General features: G+C 41.2%; 1 protein-coding gene across 1 annotated transcript in view; it reads right to left on the bottom strand.

Annotated features, from left to right (window-relative positions):
* LOC126191195 (sodium channel protein 60E-like) overlaps nucleotides 1-15,360 on the bottom strand; it is a 339,817-nt gene that overhangs the window by 182,920 nt on the left and 141,537 nt on the right. Inside the window, exons 12-13 of the mRNA XM_049931990.1 lie at nucleotides 11,287-11,457; nucleotides 3,013-3,206 (exon numbers count right to left, since the gene is read on the bottom strand). Coding sequence (XP_049787947.1) covers nucleotides 3,013-3,206; nucleotides 11,287-11,457 — 365 coding nt within the window. The remainder of the gene's footprint in view (nucleotides 1-3,012; nucleotides 3,207-11,286; nucleotides 11,458-15,360) is intronic.

Here is a 15,360-nt window from a genome sequence, read left to right as displayed (position 1 = left end):
CGGCGGAAAGACACTCTAGGTGGAGTGGGGAGGATTTCATGAAGGCTGGATCTCATTTCAGGGCAGGATCGAGGAAGTCATATCCCTGCTGGAGAGCCACATTCAGAGTCTGATCAAGTCCCGGAAATTATCCTGTCACAAGTGGGGCACTTTTGGGGTTCTTCTGTGGGAGGTTCTGGGTTTGAAGGGATGAGGAAGTGGCTCTGGTTATTTGCTTCTGTACCAGGTCGGGAGGGTAGTTGCGGGATGCAAAAGCTGTTTTCAGGTTGTTGGTGTATTGGTTCAGGGATTCCGGACTGGAGCAGATTCGTTTGCCACGAAGACCTAGGCTGTAGGGAAGGGACCGTTTGATGTGGAATGGGTGGCAGCTGTCATAATGGAGGTACTGTTGCTTGTTGGTGGGTTTGATGTGGACGGACGTGTGAAGCTGGCCATTGGACAGATGGAGGTCAACGTCAAGGAAAGTGGCATGGGATTTAGAGTAGGACCAGGTGAATCTGATGGAACCAAAGCAGTTGAGGTTGGAGAGGAAATTCTGGAGTTCTTCTTCACTGTGAGTCCAGATCATGAAAATGTCATCAATAAATCTGTACCAAACTTTGGGTTTGCAGGCCTGGGTAACCAAGAAGGCTTCCTCTAAGCGACCCATGAATAGGTTGGTGTACGAGGGGGCCATCCTGGTACCCATGGCTGTTCCCTTTAATTGTTGGTATATCTGGTCTTCAAAAGTGAAGAAGTTGTGGGTCAGGATGAAGTTGGCTAAGGTAATGAAGAAAGAGGTTTTAGGTAGGGTGGCAGGTGATCGGCGTGAAAGGAAGTGCTCCATCACAGCGAGGCCCTGGACATGTGGGATATTTGTGTATAAGGAAGTGGCATCAATGGTTACAAGGATGGTTTCCAGTGGTAACAGACTGGGTAAAGATTCCAGGCATTCGAGAATGTGGTTGGTGTCTTTGATGAAGGATGGAAGACTGCATGTAATGGGTTGAAGGTGTTGATCTACATAGGCAGAGATACGTTCTGTGGGGGCTTGGTAACCAGCTACAATGGGGCGGCCGGGATGATTGGGTTTGTGAATTTTAGGAAGAAGGTAGAAGCTAGGAGTGCGGGGTGTTGGTGGGGTCAGGAGGTTGATGGAGTCAAGTGAAAGGTTTTGTAGGGGGCCTAAGGTTCTGAGGATTCCTTGAAGCTCCGCCTGGACATCAGGAATGGGATTAACTCCGGAGATGGGAACTTGCCCTTCAGCATATCCTCTCTTCTCGCTATCCGCCAGGCCTCAATCTCCGCTAATTTCTAATTTCAATCTGCCGCTGCTCATACCTCACCTGTCTTTCAACATCATCTTTGCCTCTGTACTTCCGTACCGACTGACATCTCTGCCCAAACTCTTTGCCTTTACAAATGTCTGCTTGTGTCTGTGTATATGCGAATGGATATGTGTGTGTGTGCGAGTGTATACCTGTCCTTTTTTCCCCCTAAGGTAAGTCTTTCCGCTCCCGGGATTGGAATGACTCCTTACCCTCTCCCTTAAAACCCAAATCCTTTTGTCTTTCCCTCTCCTTCCCTCTTTCCTGATGAGGCAACCGTTTGTTGCGAAAGCTTGAATTTTGTGTGTATGTTTGTGTTTGTTTGTGTGTCTATCAACCTGCCAGCACTTTTGTTTGGTAAGTTTCATCATCTTTCTTTTTAGATATATTTTTCCTACGTGGAATGTTTCCCTCTATTATATATATATATATATATATATATATATATATATTTAAAAAGAAAGATGATGAGACTTACCAAACAAAAGCGCTGGCAGGTCGATAGACACACAGACAAACACAAACATACACACAAAATCTAGCTTTCGCAACCAATGGTTGCCTCGTCAGGAAAGAGGGAAGGAGAGGGAAAGACAAAAGGATTTGGGTTTTAAGGGAGAGGGTAAGGAGTCATTCCAATCCCGGGAGCGGAAAGACTTACCTTAGGGGGAAAAAAGGAGGGAAAAAAGGACAGGTATACACTCGCACACACACACATATCCATCCTCATATACACAGACACAAGCAGACAAATGTCTGGAAAAATATATTTAAAAACAAAGATGATGTGACTTACCAAATGAAAGTGCTGGCAGGTCGACAGACACACAAACAAACACAAACATACACACAAAATCCAAGCTTTCGCAACCAACGGTTGCCTCGTCAGGAAAGAGGGAAGGAGAAGGAAAGACAAAAGACAAAAGGATATGGGTTTTAGGGAGAGGGTAAGGAGTCATTCCAATCCCGGGAGCGCAAAGACTTACCTTAGGGGGAAAAAAGGACAGGTATACACTCGCACACACACACATATCCATCCACACATACACAGACACAAGCAGACACTTCAACGGCTAAAATGATCAGTGATGTGCGAAAAACGGAAATGTCTGCTTGTGTCTGTGTATATGAGGATGGATATGTGTGTGTGTGCGAGTGTATACCTGTCCTTTTTTCCCTCCTTTTTTCCCCCTAAGGTGAGTCTTTCCGCTCCCGGGATTGGAATGACTCCTTACCCTCTCCCTTAAAACCCAAATCCTTTTGTCTTTCCCTCTCCTTCCCTCTTTCCTGACGAGGCAACCATTGGTTGCGAAAGCTAGATTTTGTGTGTATGTTTGTGTTTGTCTGTGTGTCTATCGACCTGCCAGCGCTTTTGTTTGGTAAGTCTCATCATCTTTCTTTTTAAAAATATTTTTCCCACGTGGAACGTTTCCCTCTATTTTATATATATATATATATATATATATATATATATATATATATATATATATATATATATATATATATATATATATATATATATATATATATATATAATGTGTGTGTGTGTGTGATTATTTCATTTAATTTCAGAATGTTAAATAATCATAATAATTCATTACATTTGAACTAAAATCTATGGCATCCTTGAATTAAATGTTTTGTGTAGTACAACATTATGGAATATTAAATACATTTCATTAATAATTTAATGCATGTAGCTCACCTTGGCACAGGATCTGGATGAAATCTCTCCTTTGTATAGTCTTTGGCAAAAAGTTGCATACCAATAACAGCAAAAATGTATATTACAATCACTAACACAAATGTTAAGTTTCCTAGAGCACCAATGGTTGATATAATAATGCTCAGTAGCACCTTCATAGTTGTCCATGACTGTGCAAGTTTTAGTACCCGTAACTGAAACAAACGTAAATACACCTATGAGAAATGTGCATATTTTTGGCAGAAAACAATATCCGATTTTAATGCACGATATCTTACAGCTGTATAATTTTATGTCTTTCAGTAGTAATATTATTTAGACTGGGCAGTCACTGAAAGTGGAGGAAATGTCTCAGGTGACACTACATACGAGGGGCATTTGAAAAGTCCATGCAAAGTCCTAGAGATGGCACCACCGGCATGTATTGAGGTCATGTTTAGTTAGTAGCATCTATGGAAAGAACGCACACCAAGATTCAGCTATATTGGTATATTTCTTTGTGTTTGGCATTCTTGTGAATCAACGAAGTTGAGTGATTGTTAAAAAATGAATGAAAAAGAATTTTGTGTGGTGATTAAACATTACTTTATGAAAGGCAAAACGCCTCAAGAGACTAAAGAGAAGCTTGATAAACATTACGGTGACTCTGCTCCTTCAATTAGAATGGTTTATAAGTGATTTCAAAATTTTCGGAGTGGCCATATGTGCACAAGTGATGCTGAATGTTCTGGATGCCCTGTGGAGGTTATGACTCCAGAAATCATTGATAAAATCAATGATATGGTGACAGATGACAGAAGAGTTAAGGTGCGTGAGATTGCTAGTGCTGTGGGCATCTCGAATGAATGGGTACATAATATTTTGCATAAACATTTGGACATGAGAAAGCTATCCACAAGATGGGTTCCACGATTGCTCACACTTGACCAAAAACGGAATCATGTGAAGTGTTGCAAGGATGGTTTGCGGCTGTTCAGGAAGAATCCGCAGGACTTTAAATGTCATTTCAGCACTGTGGATACATTACTATACTACTGAGACCAAAGAGCAATCTGAACAATTGGTTACCAAGGGAGAATTTGCACCAAAAGAGGCAAAGACCATTCCTTTGGCCGAAAGGTTATTGCGACTGTCTTTTTGGGATTCACAAGGGATAATCCTCATCGACTACCTGGAAAAGGGTAAAACTATTACAGGTGCATATTATTCATCATTATTGGACTGTTTAAAAATCAAGCTGCAAGAAAAACACTGGCGACTGGAAAGCAAAAAAGTCCTTTTCCATCACGACAACGCACCAGCACACACCTCAGCAGGTGTGGTCACAAAATTGTTGGAAATAGAATTCCAACTTGTTTCACATCCACCCTATTCTCTAGACTTTGCTCCCTCGCACTACTATTTGTTCCCCAATTTGAAGAAATGGCTGGCGGGACATAGATTTTATTCAGACGAGGAGGTGATTACGGCAACTAATAGCTATTTTGCAGACTTGGACAATTCCTATTATCCGGAAGGGATCAACAAATTACAACAGTGTTGGACAAAGTGTACACGTATAAAAGGAGACTACGTCGAAAAATAAAAAAGGTTTACCCCAAACACGTAAGCAGTTTTAATTTTTGCATGGACTTTTCAAACACCCCTCTTATAGTGGATCCACTTTGAAAATTTTTTGAACTGCTAGTTCCTGGTTCCTAATTATATATTAAAGATAGACACAAAACAGCATAATCCAGTCTAATTTAATCAAAGTTACAAAAATGTTCATACATTATAAAAGAGAATAGGTCTGTACATTACCAACCACAAGAATAACCAAACAAGAGGAGTATAGGATCACTTTTTACAAAATGTTTTTGAATGTGAGCTAATACACTGTTCAGTTGATTGATTTTGGTATTTTAGCAGATGCCTATATGATTGATATTGACAAGATTTGTAATGGGTGAGAAATGTACCATTTAACTCAAGAAAAGATAGTTCAGCATTGGCATGGTTCCCAACCAACCCCATTTTTCCAACACAGTCTCTATGTTTAACAAATTTTCCTGGAGTCCTCAAAGACTGTATGGGGGCAGTGAAATGTCCCAATGTCTGACATTTGTAACATAAATTTCATTTTTTAAATAATGTTATTGCAATCATTTGACCTCCTGGAATGCTTTCTTTTGGAATGCTGGACAGATTTCTATTGAGTACTTCAGTTACTGCATGAATTAAAAGAAACCTTTCAAGCTCTGTCAAGCCTCAAGTTCAATAACTAATACTAATTTCCTCAACAACACAAAATTTTGATGTCCCATTACCAGTGTCACATATTGGATTCTGGAATTCTGTTGTGGCAGCAGTATTGTTGTTTGTGTGCAGTATGTTGTATATTAAACAATGGAAAATCTAGGATGGAATGTAACAATATTATGAACAGGATAGTTGCTATTAGCAACTATCCTGTATAGCGGAGATGATGAGTCGCAGATAGGCACAACAAAAAGACTGTCAGAAAGTGAGTTTTCAGCAAACAAGGCATGCGTCAGAAATAGACAAGACACTCAAGCAAACACAACTCACACACAAATAATCACAGTCTCTGGCTGCTGAGGCCAGACTGAAAGCAGCAGCACATGATGGGAGAAGCAATTGGGTGGCGGGGGTAAGGAGGAGGCTGAGGCAGGGAGGGGGAGGGATAGCAGAGTAGGGGTGGGGGATGAGAAAATGCTGCTTGTGAGAGCATAGATGGACAAGGCGGCCAGGGTGGGGGAGCTAGGTGCAGTTGGGAGGTTAGACAGAGTCCGGGAGGGGGAGGGGGGCAGGGAGTTGGGGTTGGTAGTGGAAAATGAGAGATGTAAAAAGACTGAGTGTACTGGTGGAATCGAGGGCTGTGTAGTGTGGAATAGGAATGGGGAAGGGGCTAGATGGGTGAATGGGTAAGGACAATAACTAACAAAGGCTGAGTCCAGGATGTTTACAGGAACATAGGATATACTGCAGAGAGAGAGTTACCACCTGTGCAGCTCAAAAAAGCTGGTATTGGTGGAAAGGATCCAGGTGGCCCAGGCTGTCAAGCACTCATTGAAATGAATAACTTTGTTTTGGGTGGAATGCTAAGCAACGGGGTGGTCCAGCTGTTTCTTGGCCACAGTTTGTCGACGGCCATTCATGCGGACAGATTGGTCATGTCACATAGAATGCAGCACAGTGGTTGCAGCTTAGCTTGTAGATCACATGACTGGTTTCACAGACAGCCGTGCCTTTGATGCTTGTGAGCGGACTGAAGTAGGTGGCGGTGGCAGTGATGGTGGAGGTGGGAGGATATATCAGACGGGTCTTGCATCTAGGTCTGTTACAGGGATACGAATCATGAAGCAAGGGGTTGGGAGCAGGGGTTGTGTAGGGATGGATGAGGATATTGTGTAGGTTCGGTAGCTGGTGAAATACTACCGTGTTTACTCGAATCTAAGCCGCACTCGAATCTAAGCCGCTCCTGAAAAATGAGACTCGAAATAAAGGAAAAAAAAATTTCCCATATCTAAGCCGCACCTGAAATTTGAGACTCAAAATTCAAGGGGAGAGAAAAGTTTTAGGCCGCCCCTCCAAATCGAAACAAAGTTGGTCCATTGTAATATGAGACACAATGTAGGTCAAATGAATGACGATACAGCTACAGTAGTTTGGTTCGAGTCGTAAGCTTAGCAGTTAAGCTTTACCACGTAGCCATTGCTATGAGTCAGGTGCTCCATCCGTATTTATACGGGTACCCTTCCTTTTTCACGTGCTACGTCTAGTTTGAATTGATTGCTTATTTTTCTTTGATCCGATAACTGCCGTTATCCTTGTTATAGGTGCTTACGTCACTCTTAAGCTGAAAATGCATTACTGTACTGTTCGTTGCATTCTGATAGTGCGTGTTTACGGTCTGTTGCCGCTCGCGGCATGGCTTGCTTTTGTGCGCGCTAACACCGCTTACAATAAAAAAAAAAGAGAGGAATTGTCTCATTAGCGAAACAATGGCAAGAGACTGCTATTTGTTGTTACTTACACTGCTGCTTTCTTTGATAATGATCAACAAGAACCAAATAATAGACTGCATATGATAGAACATGTTCTGAACGAGAGTTAGGCGAAAATGTTTCTCCGTTTGAAAATCTTTGCGGCCGCTTCTTTAGTACATCAAATTCTGTACAGAAATTAGAGTCATCTTAGATTTAAAAATCTAGTCAGTTGCCGTGCTTCATTTCTGACTGCATCACTATTAGGCATAAGAATAATACGAATATAAACATGACACGATACGTATATTCTTCCGCGTTTGCTGTTGCCTCACTCTAGTTTCATAGTTTATTAGGCAGACAGGATTTAAATGAGATAGCAGCAAACACGAAAGAATACATGGCAAAGTGTTTATATTCGTATTATTCTTATGGTGAAGAGAATACTGTATGTGATTCACATTTCATCAGGTTCCTATTAGCAACCATCTCTTCTCAGGGGTAGGAAAAAATTCAGAACGTAGTGTTGGCCATATTGACTAACATCCCAAACAGTCTTGCCAGACGGATTTTCATAGTACATTGAAATTCTGCTACATTCGAAGATGAACAATACGGAATTTGTATTTACTTCGTTGGATAATGTATGAAAATGCAGTGGTCGAAACTCGGGGCGGAGAAAAAAGCTCGTCTTCCACTTTTTTAAATTTATTTACTGACGCAGAGGTTTTGGCGCCAGTATTTATCTTTGTGCCTACAAAGCATGCCTGTGTCGCGCTACATATATTCGACGGCAGAAGTTAGTTGTGGCAGCACCTACCAACATTTTTCAGAACTTCCGCTTGCTTTGCACTCGATTCTAAGCCGCAGGCGGTTTTTTGGATTACAAAAAATGGAATAAAAGTGCGGCTTAGATTCGAGTAAATACGGTATGTTGGGGAGGTGGAAAGAATAGTTGGTAGGACATTCCTCATTTCAGGGCACAAGAGGTAGTTGAAAGCCTGGTGGGGAATGAGATTCAGCTGCTCCAGTCTTGGGTGGTACTAAGTCATGAGGGGAATCCTCCTCTGTGGCCAGATGGTCAGATGGTGAGATTTGGGAGTTGGTGGGTGAACGGAAAGACAAGACATGGGATACAACCTGTGAAGGCCTCGGTGAGACCCTCAGTGTATTTTGAGAAGATCACTTGTCACTACAGATGCAACGAGCATGGGTGGCTAGGATGTATAGAAGGGGCTTCTTGGTATGGAATGGGTAGCTGCTGTCCAAGTGGAGGTACTGCTGCTGGTTGGTAGGTTTGATATGAACAGAAGTACTGATGCAGCCATCTTTGAGGTGGTGGTCAACATTGAGGAAGGTGGCTTGTTGGGGTACTGTCATGCCACATGTCACAGTCTAACACATAGTTGGTTCCAGTTCTTACACCTGTGTTTTGATAAATGGTATTGTAGTATTTCCTGTCTGCCACAGTGAAATGTAAGTGCAAATACACAGTGTGTTATTGCAACACTTTCACCTCATAAATGGGAGGGTGAGAATGTTATCTGAACATTTTCTGGTGCAAAATTGAGTGTTGTAAATGTAAGATGTGTGTTTGAAATGGACGATGACCTGTCATTATAATTCAATATAGTCAGACATAAACTTGATGTTAAAAATATATCATAAACACTTAAAATTGATAACTTACTAGTAGAGAAACCAATTATAGATATGGGAAAAGAACAAGGTACATAGCTACAACAGTACCACACTGCGAAATAGCACAAGTGTTTTAGACTGATGAACTGTGTCCCTGGTACAATTAAAATTCAATTCAATCAAAAGTTCTCATGTACTCAAACTAAATGGTAATGAAAGTAATAGTGCCACTTGCTGTGTTATGACTAATCAATGGTTTTAGAGAAGCAGTATTTATTTAAATAATTACTGAGTCCTCCTGTAACATGGATTTCAAGCTAGTTCCTTTACTTGTTATGTATCCAGATAAAGCCACGTGTATGAATCTTCCCCAATGATACCCATTCAGCAAAGAGAATATAAAAAGAAATACAAGTAAAAACAACAGCGGATTTCAAGCTAGTTCCTTTACTTGTTATGTATCCAGATAAAGCCATGTGTACGAATCTTCCCCAGTGATACCTATTCAGCAACAAGAATAGAAAAAGGAACACAAGCAAAAGTGAAAGCTTGCTCTTTCTCTGCTGGGTACATTGACACAGTTGCCCTTGAAGAAGGTATGACATTAACGATCAGATTAGTATTTTGGAGTACATATTCTTACGGTTTTTAAAAGAATCCAGTAGAAGCAGCGAGATGTAGGACTTTGTGAAATCCTGTTTTTCTTACATAACACACCAGTTCATGAGGGAGTGGGGAAGGGGGCAGGGAGGTGCCAAGGCAGTAAACTAAAAAGCGTTTGTGGAGGAGTTTTCCACCCAGACAGTTTTTTTCCCCAAAAGTGAAAGAAATCAATTCTGGTGTGAAAGTACAACATGAACCACATTTACATTACAATAATGATTTTTTTTTTGGCAAAATTTGGGTGGTTTAATTCACACAAAGAAAAAGAACTCGCCAGGACAGCCGAGCATGTTAAAGCACCTACCTGCCAGCCTGGATGTGGTTTTTAGGTTTTTTCACATCCACATACGTAAATACCAGGCTGGTTCCCACATCCTGCCTCAGTTACATGATGTCTAACACTTTGAAAGATGACGTCACATTTGCCCATGAGGTTACACTAAATGCAAACAGATGCAGTACACTGATTTCTTCCCAGGTGGTGGTGGTGGTGGGGGGGGGGGGGGGGGGGGGGATGGCAGTAGCTTTAAAATGTCTTTGGGAGTGGCAACCCCACAGTAACACTAGCCTATATAAGGGTATGGTTGGTTCTCCACAAAACTGGAGAAGCCCAACATTAGTCCTAAGCCCTGCACTGGCTGCGTAAGGGGCACCAGAAAGGAAGGAAGGAATCTGCAAAAATAAGAATGTAACATCCTGACATTTTTATTTGAGGGATGGCTATATGAGGGAGGTGGTGAATGACAGAACCAGGCACAAATACTTTTTAAATGTTTTATTTTAGTGCCACAACCTTTCCTATCTTCAGATGGCTAATATTTTTCATTACATAGATGTTTTGATCAACACTACATCATCTGCTCCACACTGCACAAGAATATTTGAGTATGTAGTGGGGAGTAGTGGGGTGCAGATGACATGATGTTAGTTAAAACATCTGAGTAATGAAACAGATTAGCTATCTGAAGAGGGACACGCTAGCCTGAAACCAATTATGGCAGTAAAGTAAAACATTTAAAAAGTATTTGTGGCTGGTTGTGTCATTCACCACAGAGTTCACAAGATCCAACATGGATAAAACAATATATGATGATATCTACCTTGGTGGGACATTTATTTCTACATTTTGCTTCATAAATGTAAATTTGTGTTTAATGTTTTTTGTTTTATTTTGTTTGTTTTGTGAAACAACACTGATGAGATGTTATTGGATGATTAGAATACCATAATCTATATACGGACTAATTCTCCAATTCAGCAAGATCTATAGAATAAACAATTGGAATGGGAATTGCCTTGGATTCTTTATCAGCAATATGTATTTGTCTACAAAGCATTCATAAGAAACCTATCAGAGCAAGATATTTTGGAACTTTCACTTAGTTATTTGAGTGCATACTTGAGTGCAAGTGCTAGTGTACCCAACTTGACTGGGATAATGACGATATTATGAAAAAGATAGATTGGTACTTACCATATAGTAGAAATGTTGAGTCAAAGACAGGCACCACAAAAAGGCTGCTAAACAAGTAAGCTTTCAGACAAAAAACCTTCCTCTGAATTTGCCTGCCTGCGACTAAACATTTCCACTGTATGGCGAGAAACAATCTTCCTGTTGATAATACTGTCATTATTTGAGCCTAGCTTTTCTATTGTTCAACTTGGCTGGGAATACTTTGTGAAACCGTATCAATAAGCTTTTGAAAATCGCTGGGATTTGGGTTACTTTCCCAAATATTTCAATGTGGCCATTAAATACGGTAAGGCAAATAATCTTTTTCTTAAACTTGGCATTCTTTCAATTGGGAATAGGAAGAAATGAGTTGGAAGAAATGAGACCATTGAAGTAGTTAAGTAGGAAATATTGGAAGGTATTTTTACAATAAAAAATCAGATCTTTATGTAATACATGCTGTTGCTAATGGCAGAGACCTCCTATTGCATTATACAAAAGTTCATTAAAGTTTCAAGAAATCCATACCAGCCTCAGACCTCTCAAGACCGACAGTCCATCTACCAGCTCAAAAGCAAGATCCAGTAAACTTGCTGTGACGATGATAAGATCAAAAATATTCCATCCACAAGCAAAAAATTCCTTGCTAAGTGCTAGCAGTTTAAGGAAGCATTCCAACGTAAAAATTGAAGTGAAGACCTGAAAAAAATCATACAAATGTAATTTCAGACACAGATTATTACCAAACATACCAGGCATATTAAATCTGAACAATGCCCAAAATTAACAAATAATTCATACTTTTATAACCATCAAATGGCCAGTAACCCTGCTGGCTGATCATTATTCAACTTTCCAAATTGACTTGTATTATTTATCTTTGCTGAAGTTTAGATAGTATATACAGGCAGCATTTTCATAAAGAACTCTGTATCAATTATTATATGTTTTCATTAGATTCTGTCAGCAGGCTTATTAAATAAAAGCCCATTTGTTGCTAATCTCATGCACCAGTGTAAGATGTGGACATACTATTCTAATACAGTAATTCTTTTCAGAAATTCAAACTGGTTCCTTAAACAGAAAGTTAGTAGAGCTACAAAAAAACAAAAGTAACATTCCTCCTTCCTTCATCTTGCGCACTAAAAATTGTGCTTTATGCTACTGAAAATAAATGCTATATATTTTAAATTATTAATTTTATGATTTTATAGATATATTTATCTCTCACTGTAAAGTTTGCTTATAAGATGCCTTGAAATGTGTTGTTATACTTAAAAAATTAGTCAGATGACATTTAAACAAAGTGTGACATATTTATCTTTGTTATTAAATATCTGTCTTATTATTTCACATATATTTACATGCGTTTTTCTTTAACTTTTATCATCTCTTAACTCTCGTATGTCACCACATGCATCTATTACTTGCTAATTTTTGGACAACTGAGTCACTTCAGTGGACTGTTAATCACTGCTTGGATTTCGTAAGTTTATTATACTCTTACTTTCCTATCAAGTATCTTTCCTGGCTGTTCTGAGTTGCCATTCTTGGCTATTCATAATTATGGATAACTCTGCTGTCTCTATATTCCTAAGTAGTTCAAGCATATTACTACCAGTTATACAGACCATGGAGACATAATAACTTTATCACATTTGTCCTGATCCTGCTACTGTTATACCATTGAGGTAAATGCTTATTTCTTTGAAAGAACACAACAGCATCAGGAATTTGTGTATCTTAATATGTTTACACAACAACAAAAACAACCAATTTTTGACAAAATTATTTAATTGTCTAGATAAAAAATATCTACTCACTAAGTGGCAGCAGAACACACACATAAAAGACGATTGTAATTGGCAAGCGTTCGGAGCCAGTGACTCCTCCTTCAGGCAAAAGGGTTGAAGGGGAAGGAAGAAGGGTGAAGGAAAAGGACTGGAGAGGGCTAGGAAAAGGGGAAGATTTCAGGAAAGGACCGCAGGTCAGGGGAGACTTGCCATATGGGATGAGAAGGAAAGACTGATTGTTGGGGACTGCATCGGGCGAGATTTCAAAACCTGAGATCTTAAAGGTGGAAGAAAGGGTAATATGCAGACAGAGATTACTGCTTAAACATCATGCATGAGTTAATAGGAGTGAAAAGCTAAGTGCATTATACGTAACAGAGGTGAGGGTAGGGTGGTGAAGAATAGACGGGAAAGACAATGAAAGATGTAGAAAACTAAAATGGAGCGAAGCAAGAAGTAGTTACTACTTCCTTCCCCTTCAACCCTTTTGCCTGAAGAAGGAGCCTCTGGCTCTGAAAGCTTACCAATTATGACCGTCTTTTATGTGTGTGTTCTGCCACTGCTTGGCGAATAGATTTTTTTAATATGTTTACAATGTCACAACATATAAATCATCGCAGGTAAATACACAGCCAATGCACATAGCAAATATTTGCACTGAGATAACATCAGGAAATGTAAAATCTGCATATTTTGTATAAGAAAAGACTCTGGTACCATATGCCTCAAATTCCCTTCTAAAAAGACCACAATGTTCCTGTTATATTATGGACACACCACAATGGATGTAGCTTTTTTCTTAAGTCTCTTGTCTTTTGTGCACAGTGGCATTATGTTCTTAGCTATACAAGCAAGATTCAGTTTTTAAGAGTATTGTCACAAAAGCCAGGAGTCTGAGCCAAAGATGATTCCAGCAGCAAACTGTATTCTCTCAGGTTCATTACAACATATGTCCTATAGAATGAAGGACTGATTCCAGAGTTCATCAAAATTTAGTAGCAAAATTTTGGGTCTCTGCAGTATTAACAAACAAATGATAAAAATATATGTAACTACAATACATCTAACTCACAATCAACAGCTGGGAAGATGAAATCAAGTGTGACTTATTTTCTAAATCTATACTAAGTCCAAATAATCTGTATTATACCCTGAAACAAAATACCACAAGCGAATAGTAATACTTCTGTAAATGAGGAGGCACCACTATATCTATCATGTGGCCACATTCAACTCATGTATCTAATGGTGTAAGAACAAAGACAAGCCCAAATGTAATTACACTCCTGGAAATGGAAAAAAGAACACATTGACACCGGTGTGTCAGACCCACCATACTTGCTCCGGACACTGCGAGAGGGCTGTACAAGCAATGATCACAAGCACGGTACAGCGGACACACCAGGAACCGCGGTGTTGGCCGTCGAATGGCGCTAGCTGCGCAGCATTTGTGCACCGCCGCCGTCAGTGTCAGCCAGTTTGCCGTGGCATACGGAGCTCCATCGCAGTCTTTAACACTGGTAGCATGCCACGACAGCGTGGACGTGAACCGTATGTGCAGTTGACGGACTTTGAGCGACGGCGTATAGTGGGCATGCGGGAGGCCGGGTGGAAGTACCGCCGAATTGCTCAACACGTGGGGCGTGAGGTCTCCACAGTACATCGATGTTGTCGCCAGTGGTCGGCGGAAGGTGCACGTGCCCGTCGACCTGGGACCGGACCGCAGCGACGCACGGATGCACGCCAAGACCGTAGGATCCTACGCAGTGCCGTAGGGGACCGCACCGCCACTTCCCAGCAAATTAGGGACACTGTTGCTCCTGGGGTATCGGCGAGGACCATTCGCAACCGTCTCCATGAAGCTGGGCTACGGTCTCGCACACCGTTAGGCCGTCTTCCGCTCACGCCCCAACATCGTGCAGCCCGCCTCCAGTGGTGTCGCGACAGGCGTGAATGGAGGGACGAATGGAGACGTGTCGTCTTCAGCGATGAGAGTCGCTTCTGCCTTGGTGCCAATGATGGTCGTATGCGTGTTTGGCGCCGTGCAGGTGAGCGCCACAATCAGGACTGCATACGACCGAGGAACACAGGGCCAACACCCGGCATCATGGTGTGGGGAGCGATCTCCTACATTGGCCATACACCACTGGTGATCGTCGAGGGGACACTGAATAGTGCACGGTACATCCAAACCGTCATCGAACCCATCGTTCTACCATTCCTAGACCGGCAAGGGAACTTGCTGTTCCAACAGGACAATGCACGTCCGCATGTATCCCGTGCCACCCAACGTGCTCTAGAAGGTGTAAGTGAACTACCCTGGCCAGCAAGATCTCCAGATCTGTCCCCCATTGAGCATGTTTGGGACTGGATGAAGCGTCGTCTCAGGTGGTCTGCACGTCCAGCACGAACGCTGGTCCAACTGAGGCGCCAGGTGGAAATGGCATGGCAAGCCGTTCCACAGGACTACATCCAGCATCTCTACGATCGTCTCCATGGGAGAATAGCAGCCTGCATAGCTGCGAAAGGTGGATATACACTGTACTAGTGCCGACATTGTGCATGGTCTGTTGCCTGTGTCTATGTGCCTGTGGTTCTGTCAGTGTGATCATGTGATGTATCTGACCCCAGGAATGTGTCAATAAAGTTTCCCCTTCCTGGGACAATGAATTCACGGTGTTCTTATTTCAATTTCCAGGAGTGTATTTACCACACAAGGTTTATAAGAAGAAGCAGCCCTACAGTCCATAGAATAAAGTATATTCTATTAGTGTCTTTTTGTACATTATATTTGTTCTCTTATCCTTGT

This window comes from Schistocerca cancellata, chromosome 6 (assembly GCF_023864275.1).
Source record: "Schistocerca cancellata isolate TAMUIC-IGC-003103 chromosome 6, iqSchCanc2.1, whole genome shotgun sequence".
Lineage (NCBI taxonomy): Eukaryota > Metazoa > Arthropoda > Insecta > Orthoptera > Acrididae > Schistocerca > Schistocerca cancellata.
The sequence above is the reverse complement of the archived record's forward strand: the minus strand, read 5'-3'. Positions and strand labels throughout refer to the sequence as shown.